General features: G+C 42.1%; 1 protein-coding gene across 6 annotated transcripts in view; it reads left to right on the plus strand.

The window, feature by feature from the left end:
- The window catches only part of myripb (myosin VIIA and Rab interacting protein b), an 83637-nt gene extending 73729 nt beyond the window's left edge, over positions 1-9908 (plus strand). For all 6 annotated transcript variants that reach the window (XM_061666931.1, XM_061666930.1, XM_061666929.1 and 3 more), the window contains 5 exons: positions 3384-3572; positions 3693-3854; positions 4845-4940; positions 5035-5095; positions 7214-9908. In XM_061666931.1, the coding sequence (XP_061522915.1) occupies positions 3384-3572; positions 3693-3854; positions 4845-4940; positions 5035-5095; positions 7214-7257 (552 nt within the window). In that variant the 3' untranslated portion in view covers positions 7258-9908. The remainder of the gene's footprint in view (positions 1-3383; positions 3573-3692; positions 3855-4844; positions 4941-5034; positions 5096-7213) is intronic.
- Positions 9909-9920: the final 12 nt, after the last annotated feature.

Consider the following 9920-nt stretch of genomic DNA (forward strand, 5'->3'; position numbering starts at 1 on the left):
ATTTGTACATACATTTTCACTTTCGATCGACACTGTCAGGGAAGATATTGATTTAAAACTCCATTCATCATTGTTATTATACAGTAGTTTGCAGTGGTGTAAAACTACCGGTAAATATCATTCCCATATTTCAGATACCTAATCACTTTTCCTTGGATAAACGAGATTAGACGTTCTTGCTGTGCATTTTTTTTTTTTTTTTTTTTTTTTTTTTTTTTTATAAATAACTCCAGAATCTTATTAGATTGTGCAATTGTACCTAATATTGTGGCTGGTGATGGATGCAAACAAGTTTTTTTTTTTTTTTTTTTTTTTTTAGTTATTTTCTTCAATAGTCTTGAAAATACACTTATGTCCTGTGTTGTGTGAGCAGTGTCAGGCTTCAGTACGACTTGTCTCTGACAGTATGGTTTGACATGTGATCTATTTCTGGTGGGTTTCACAACTGATCAAATCATGACTGCTCCGACTGTAAAGGGGGGGGAGGGGGAATCAATCTGCCAGTCTGTTAATTTTAACTCCAACTGACACAATTGAAGTGAATTATTTATAACTCGTGCACCCATTAGAGCCCCTTGGGTTTATGTTAGCATCAGAACTTCTACTGCAAAATACCGTAACTCTCTGTGACGTCCACCAAAATCCCATGATGCAGTGGAAAATGTAGTTAATTACTGTGTAATCACTTTAAAATAGTTCACTGTATGGTATGTGGTAAATCATTATATAATTGACAGGAATGTCTTAACAGTGCAGGATACCCTTTTTCGCACTTTATCTACAACTATCATCATCATAGCCAGGGGTTATACTTTTGGAAAAGTCACCACAGGGATAACTGGCTTGCGGTGGCCAAGCATTCATCGCAACATAAATTTTGGATCTTGGGATCTCTCTTTTATTACCATCTTTGTGAAGCAGAATTCACCAAGCGTTGGATTGTTTCTCCACTAATAGTGAGCGTGAGCTGTCTCTAGACAATCGTAAGACCGGGTTAGTTTTACCCTACTGACGATGTGTTGTCGCAAAAGTAATCACGAAAGCCGCCGAGATACACCCGAAATCTGACCGCGAACACGGCGCAATTCAGATTTTTTTGGGGACAAAAATTGATTTTGATGGAATGGGACCTTGAAGAAATAAAAGATCCCCCATCTGCCATCGAATACTGTACTGCCTTTCCTTTGTGATAAAAGAGTTGCACTATGAGGGTGTTCATGAGCAAGACATTGAGGAGGAAGCATTTTTCAGGTGTCCTGCAGATCCAAAATAATTTTTCTTGAACAACTAAACGTTGTTATGAAGCGTTTTCACAAGAGCGCTATACTCAAAATATAAAATAATAACGCCATGCATATTTTTGGAATGTCCGAGGAAACCAGAGTACCCGGCAAACCCAGTCAAGCTGAAGGAGGAGTCCTATTGGGCCTTTTTGGCCCGTGGGACTCCTGAGGCAGCCGATGGGTACCGGCTGGCCAAGCGGAATGCAGCTTTGGTGGTCGCTGATGCAAAAACCCGGGTATGGGAGGAGTTCGGTGAAGCCATGGAGAAAGACTTCCGGACGTCTTCGAGGAAATTCTGGTCCACCGTCCGGCGTCTCAGGAGGGGGAAGCAATGCACCATCAACACTGTGTATCGTGGGGATGGGGCGCTGCTGGCCTCGACTCGGGACATTGTGAGTCGGTGGGGAGAATACTTCCAAGACCTCCTCAATTCCACCGACACGCTGCTCCTCCACATCGAGAGGAGCCAGACTACTAATAATAATAAAATAATGCAGCACAGTGGAAAAAGTGATAAGCACGTCTGCCTCACAGTTCTGAGATATGGGGGTTCAACTCTCGCCCACATCTGAGTTTACGTGTTCTCCCCGTGCTTGCATGGGTTTTCTCCACGAACTCTGTTTTCATCCCACATTCCGAAAACATGCACGTTCCATTGATTGGAGACTCTAATTTGCCCTTAGGTGTGAATGTGAGTGTGAATGGCTGTTTGTCTACTGTATATGCGCACTGCGATTGACTGGCAGCAAGTTCAGGTTGTAGCCCGCTTCTCGCTCAAAGTCAGTTGGGATAGGCGCCAGCGCACTCCAGTGAGGCTAAACTTCTTGACTTAAACTTAAAAAGTTGACTTAAGTTTTAAGTTGTGTGTACTGCATATTTAAAGTAAATATGATATACACTGCTCACAAAAAGAATGTGATATTTGGCTTTGGAGTAGAATTTCAGGATGAATCCAGCTGAATGCAAGTGAAATGGACAGTCCCGGACAAATTACAGTCGGCGAATCACATCTGCACACCTGGCGACTGACCCTCTCGCGCTTACCATCTCACTGCAACTGAAATACTGCGTCCAGTTTTGAAATGTTTTTTATTTATTTATTGAACTTAATGCAACATGACGCGATTGTCAAGGAAGAAGCAGATTTCCCTGTAGCTATATTATAAAAATACTAAGCGAGGAAACAGGCGAGCAATAAAGGAGTGTGGCTATTTGAGAGGCTGTTGGCAATGATTGATCCATTCATTGAATGCACTTGTGCATTTCAGCCATGGATACTCCGTACTGTGCTTTTTAGCCACAGGTGAAATTATAAATAGTTATGTATTTCGTAAAATAACGTAAATACTGTATTGTACAGCTTGGTGGTGGCCAGGTGGAGCTTTTTTTTGGTATCACTAAACGTAATTACAGTATTTGTCGGTAGATTGTCTGTTACATCTGTGACGATGTGGCGCCGTTCCTCTTTAAAGAGTCATTTTAAAGAGTCACAGAAAATCATAGATGTGGACGTCTTTGGAAATGTATCGGTCAATTAATGAATCGCGCACCTGCTGTAAACTTTGCTTTTCGCTTCCTTTTAAGTGCACAGCAAGATGTGGAAAGCTACTGAAACATTGAACAGTTGGACATTCATTCAAAAGTTTAGAAAAGGTCAAAATAAGTTCACCTCCATTTTAGGTTCAGCCAGTAATTTCATTAGAAAGTCTAATATCCCTTAGTAGCGTATGTGCATGAGTAGTGTACGTGCACCAAAGTGTGCATTTTTATAAAAACCCTCTCTTCTCTGGAGAAACTTGAAATGTTTATCCAAAGTTATTGTACTCATTGAGAAATCTCCTGAGCGGAAGATGCCAATGTGGCAGTGCACCATCATGCTTAAAATGGTAGTCATCACCATCAGCAACCCAGTTGTGGAAATTGGGGTACCACTGATGCACATCTTTGGATATATTTATCAATATGTTTGAATTTGTTTTGACATCATAATGTCATAAAATATTTTGTGGACACACTGTATAACATTCATGGGAGAGCTCATGATAAAACTATGATGATGATGATGTGTGTGTGTGTGTGTGTGTTCTTCAAATGACGCAGAAGTACTCGGCGGCCTCTCTCTGCAGCATCACCACAGAGGTGTTGAAGGTTTTGAATGCCACCGAGGAGCTGATCAGCGAGGCAGGAGGGGATGGCTGCACGCCCTCAGATTCTCAGAGCCCGTCCACCATCTCCAGCAGCTCCGAGACCCGCAGACTGGACCAGAGGCTCACCAAGATGGAGGAGAATGTAACTCTAAATGCTTTGCCTCACATCAATTATATATATATATATATATATATATATATATATATAATAGTTAGTTATTTTCCCAGTCCTAACAGTACCTCAATGATTCTCACCTTGAAGGTTTACCTGGCTGCTGGCGCTGTATATGGCCTAGAGGGTGCACTTGGGGACTTGGAGCAGCGTGCCCGCAATATCAGCAGTGGGACCACCGACACAGAACTGGCTTTCCTGGAAGACCAGGTGGCTACCGCTGCTGCTCAGGTCCAACAATCTGAAATGCAGGTACTGGAGAGAATTCTTTGTTGTTTAGCGGAGCAGCAGATCAAATAGAATCCGAGCTGAGTGGTTGCTGAAGGTGGGGGAACTTAGCGACATGATCCCATGCTACAAAAGCATAGAATGTCACCTCTCTGGCAGAGAAGGTCGCCTGAGCTGGTGTGCAAGGTTGAGAAGCTCAGACTAGTTGTAGTCGGGCTTGCCTCGACACAGAGCTTGGGCTCTGGTACCAGTTCTCTTGAAAGTACAAACTGTACTTATTCCCAGCACTAGCTTGGTGCCTGTATGTTGGAGTTCAACCCAGTGGATGAGAAGTTGGAAGGGCGGTCCTTACCATTGTTTGTGCCTATAGACTAAACAGCATCTTCGCGTACCCACCCTTTTTGGAGTCTTTGAAAGGTGGGGCTGCTGGAAAAGTATGCCCTCTGGTGACTCCCTCGTTCTGCTGGCAAGACCTCAAGTGGTGTTCTGTTATAGGACTTCTGTGCTCATCGAAGATTGTCCGTAGCCAACACAATGTTCAAGCATAAGGGTATCCACATGTGCACTTGGCACCAGGACAACCTAGGCTGCAGTTGGATGATCGACTTTGGAGGCTCTCGATTTACCAGTTGATCTATATTGTCACCCTCACCTATGGTCACAAGTTGTGGGCCGTGACCAAAAGAACAAGAAACTGGACACAAGTGGCCGAAATGAGTTTCCAGGGCACATCCCATCGGGAGGAGGCCCTGGGGACAACCTGCAAGAGAGACTGTCACCTGGCTGGCCTGGAAATGCTTTGGGATCTCCCCTGGAAGAACACGACGCACTGGCTTGGGAGAGGGAAGTCTGGGCGATCATGTCAAACCACTCTATCCCAAATCAACCTTTAATTTACTTTTGAACTGTGTAAACTTACTTAGACGTAATCCCTATTTACCCAAATCGCATCATTCAGGGCCTAAAGTATTTTACAAGTTCATCAAGTATCTTGCATATTATTTCTACTTTTAGATATCCAACATTGAGGCCAGGATATCGGCTCTTAAAACAGCAGGGTTAAATGTGACTGTGTGCAATCATATCTCCAAGTTCAAGCCAACAGCAAAGGTATCGAATCATGTACCCATGTGTTATTAAATGACTATATACAGTACATCTAGTAGAGTCATGATGATGTCTGTTGTTTTGACTGACAATGTAGCCACAAACCCTGGACTCTTCACGCCATCAGAGGAGGAAGCTGCCAGCCCCTCCACTAAAAGGTACCACATAAAGATTTCAGATTTCAGTATAAATAATTTAACATGCTGCTGCAGGTTTTACTGTATTTGAAAGAAGAAGAAAAAAAAAACGATACTGCAACATCCTCCACAAACTTTTTTTTTTTTTTTTTTTTTTTTTTTAAATATTTTGTTTGTAGTATTTCAAAAAAGCGGCACAGTGGACGACTGGTTAGCACATCTGCCTCACAGTTCTGGGGACCGGCGTTCAATCCCCGGCCCCGCCTGTGTGGAGTTTGCATGTTCTCCCCGTGCCTGTGTGGGTTTTCTCCGGGCACTCCGGTTTCCTCCCACATCCCAAAAACATGCGTGGTAGGTTGACTGAAGACTCTAAAATTGCCCGTAAGTGTGCGTGTGAGTGCGAATGGTTGTTTGTTTCGATGTGCCCTGCGATTGGCTGGCGACCAGTTCAGGGTGTACCCCGCCTCTCGCCCGAAGATAGCTGGGATAGGCTGCAGCACGCCCGCGACCCTTGTGAGGAGAAAGCGGTACAGAAAATGGATGGATGGATGGATATTTCAACCGTTTTAAAAAAGGCTTTTTAAAGTATCCTCAACATCTTTTATTTACTTACTTAAGGTGTGAGCATCTAATAATTGGTAAGATTTTAGTATTGTAAAAAAATAAATAAATCTTGTAAATCTGTTAAGTGAACGGGGAAAAAAATGGATAATTTGAAGAAATATATCTTCCTTAAAGTGCGAGTGTGCATACGTACCTGCGTGTGTGTGTGTGTGTATCTTTTATCAGTGTGTGAGAAGGACAGACATTTTATTCACTTTTGCTTAATATCACACATTTCCCTTATTGTGGAAAGACAAAAGCTTGCTTGCTGAATGGAAGTAAAAGTGAATGCATCTGCTGGCCAGCGGGATAATTAGCTGAAAAGCTCCATTAGATGTAAAGCAGCGAAATGGAAACTTGCACAAGAGAGCAAAGCTGTTTTATCAACCGACAAGAAGTAGACTCCTTTTAATCTCACTGAATGGCTATTTATTTTTCTGTTTTCTGTTTTGTTCCCCCCAACCCCCTACCACCCTCCCAATCGCCAGCATCAACTCATATGCAACTCTGATTTAGATTAGCTTTTTTAGTTAGTCACAGGAACACGCAGTGACTAAAACAGCTTATGTCACTTATAGTCACGTCGCTAATTTTCGATTAACTCTGCCAAGCACAAAGGCAAAATGTGCTGTTTTGATTAGTATTTGTTGATTGATTTTTGTTTGCAGTATTAAATAAAAAAAATATATAAAAATACAAAACAGACCAGGAATGCAAATGGTTGGAGACTTCCCCTGTTTGTATAATCTTAACGCCTTCTCCTAAAAGGAAAAACTCAAATTCGAATCTCCATGTTGTTAACGCTTTTATTTGAGCAATTCCTTTTCTCTTTGTGCTGTTTGAGGGGTAATAGAAACTTTCTCCCTACCACAGAATAAAAAATGCTATTATCTTGTTATCCACCATGAACAAGGAAGCTTTCTGCAAAAAAATAAATACAAATTGTTGTCAGTGGATTTTGTTTTCTCTGCGGTATCTTCCACCCCAACATTAAAATTGGGATACATATCGAATTCCATAGGCGGCATGACTGGTTAGAGCGTCTGCCTCACAGTTCTGAGGACCGGCGTTCGATCCCCGGCCCCGCCTTTGTGGAGTTTGCATGTTCTCCGTGCACTCCAGTTTCCTCCCACATCCCAAAAACATGCATGCTAGGTTAATTGACAACTCTAAATTGCCCGTAGGTGTGAGTGCGAATGTTTGTATGTGCCCTGCGATTGGCTGGCAACCAGTTCAGGGTGTACCCCGCCTCCTGCCCGATGAGAGCTGGGATAGGCTCCAGCACGCCCGCGACCCTCATGAGGAGAAGCGGCTCAGAACATGGATGGATGGATGGATGGATGGATGGATCGAATTGCATGATTTATTTCACTTTGGGTAGACAAATGTATTTGCTCCTTTTTTAAGTTTGAGTGAAAATTGTAAAATAAATAAAATGGGGGTCTGTGCTGTATTGAATACTTCTCGAGTATCATTCATGAATGAATATCTTGATATTACCCCTTAGAACTGTATACTAAAATTGTGACATTTCAGATAAGGTGGAGCCAGAACAGCCAGTGAAAGTCTTTCGGCCGTAGTGTCGATCAGGAAGGAGCAGCAGCACAAGTCCCTCAGGGCCACAAACCAGAGCCCTGTGGACAAGGGCCCCCCTCCCTCTCACCCACTCATCCAGTGCCTTGACCCAGCGTCCGCCTCCAGTTCCACACCAAACAGGAGCCTCCACCTGCCCTGTTGCGGCCCACAAAGCACTCAGCCCTTTCATGCCATTGACGGGATGTATACAGCAAAGATGAGTGGACAGTCTGTGTCTCTGCCTTAACACTTCTCAAAAACAATCCGTGTACAGATATAAAACTTTAATATCTACCGTGATTAGGATATACCATGAAGTCAAAGACTAATAATTCTAAGACATTTACCGGGCTGGAATGTCACGTGGGTCCTGGCTGTTTAGACCCCTTGAAGATTTCATGAATGATTGTTCATTTGCACACACACAGCTACCAGACGATAATTCCCATTCAGAGGGACGATTGGCATTTTATGATCATTCCCGAGTGCTGGGAAGTGGGAAATATCCAACTTGGAGCTTCCGAGGTTGGACATCAAAGCATTGTAGTGAAAACAATCAATGAAAAACATGACTGATGACCCAAACAAATGCGGATAAATACAGTTTACATCATCTTTTACTATTCGCAGTGGCTAGGGAGCAAGCGCTTTCTTGAATAGCAACAAATCTGAGGGTAATTGGCGCCGCAACTAAATATGTTAATAATTACCGATAGGCACATGAGCCACAAAATGGTGGCAAAGCACTACTTTTCTATTAGGGAGTGCGTTGGTCTGTCTTAATGAAGCTCCTCTCTTCACTTCAACATACTTCCAATACCCCACAAGATGGCGCCAAAGTAATACTTTTGTATTAGACAGGGCTTTGGCCTGAACACAAAAACAACCAATAAATGTTGCGTGAATAACACAAAATAGGTTTAAAGAAAATCTGCAAAAATAGGTCAATTCAGGAGCAGCAATTCACAAATATGTAGGAACACTGCCATTGCGTTTGATATTCACAATGGGCGCCAGAGTTGTGTGGCATCACATTTCAGTGTACCTGTACACTAATTTGTTCCAACCTTGACTCACGTTCCAATGCACTTTTCCAAGTCAGAGATCGGAAATATCGGTCTTCTCCATGACCACTGGGGTCTGTTCTTATCATTCTTTTCCTGCCATCTACCAAAACAGACTAGTAGCAAAGGGTTTGTCATTCTGGTTCTTATCTGCGCTCTTGTGGAACTTTAGATGAGAGTTCTAGCCAGTAGCTGCCAACACATTAGAAAATTAAGACCGCCTAAATATGGAACTATTAGGTTGGTGTACATATCTTTTCTTCTTGTCAACACATTGTGCTAAGAGATAAGCAAGAAGTCTGTCTGTTGTAATATCTTGTGACATCACATTCTCTCATCTAATGTTCTTCTAGAACGCAAATAAGAGAAAGAAGTCTTTACCAAAATGTTCGAGATGAATTAAATGGTAGCCGCAGTAGACATACTAATGAGAAGAGATTACTGAAGGCGCACGCTATCATGTTAACGAAGCCAACATTAAACTACGATGGTCTGACATTCATCATCATGAAACACGAGCCGCACATTCATTGCAGTATTTTCGTCTTCTGCTCTCATTTTCTCTTCCTTTCCAACTTGGTGGCCTTTTGTTTGAGCGACAGATCTTTTCCTGTCCAAACCTTTGTCACGTTTAGATTTTAGTGGGGAGATTTCACCAGAGTCATAAAACCACAGTTTTTGTTACAAGCAATTTATTTTTGTACTTATAGGACATTTTTTTATGCATATTATCGCAAATGAGAGAGCTTTATTTTCTCCTCAGTGGTTTCAAACTCCAAGTGCTTTCAGTGTACGTCTGCATTTAAAACTCTGAGGACAATGTTACAATGGGGAAATAAGGCTATCATCATTCTTATGAAATGTGAGAATATTGCTTTTATTTTGTTTTTTTTCCCCTCCCATCATAACCACCATTAGCATTCCACATGAGTGCAGGATTGATTTCCTGACTGGCTGGTGGAAACTAAAAAAAAATAAATACATAAGGTGCAATCCATCTGCCTCTGTGCACTTGCTCCTCCCCTTTCTGTGAGCGATACGTCCTTGCAACCTTTTCACGTATTTTTTGCCCATTGATCCTGTTATGCTTCGTCATTCTTGGAGTGTTGATATATAAAAGCATGTTTGTGATGTACAAATGCCATGAGAAGCACAGCTACAAGGGTCCAATCATCTGTGTCCTGTATTTTTGTAAAAATCTCATCTCAGAATTTAATATACAGTATGTATATCTATGGGGGGGAAATCGATATGATATATAATGTGTATATTGCCCAATCATAGTTGAACCATTTTTTTCAAAGTAGTATAACACTCATGACTTCACACAGGAATTAATGGAACCGTGTCCCACGTTAATAATGCAATTGATTTAGCGTCACTCTGTTGCTGTTTAAATCCAGTGTGACTGACGAGGTTGAGGTTTACCGTGCGCAGTGCCACATCCACTTTACGTGCAGTCGTTTGTTGCAGTCCATGTCATGTTGGGGAAAATATTACCATGCAAAAAAAAAAAAAAAAATTTATAAATTAATGTGTGCCACTGTGCACCTGGAGAAAAATGTATTGTGAAGGAAATAAAATTTGCAACTTGAAACACTTTG

Source organism: Phycodurus eques, chromosome 21 (assembly GCF_024500275.1).
Source record: "Phycodurus eques isolate BA_2022a chromosome 21, UOR_Pequ_1.1, whole genome shotgun sequence".
NCBI classification, from domain to species: Eukaryota; Metazoa; Chordata; class Actinopteri; order Syngnathiformes; family Syngnathidae; genus Phycodurus; species Phycodurus eques.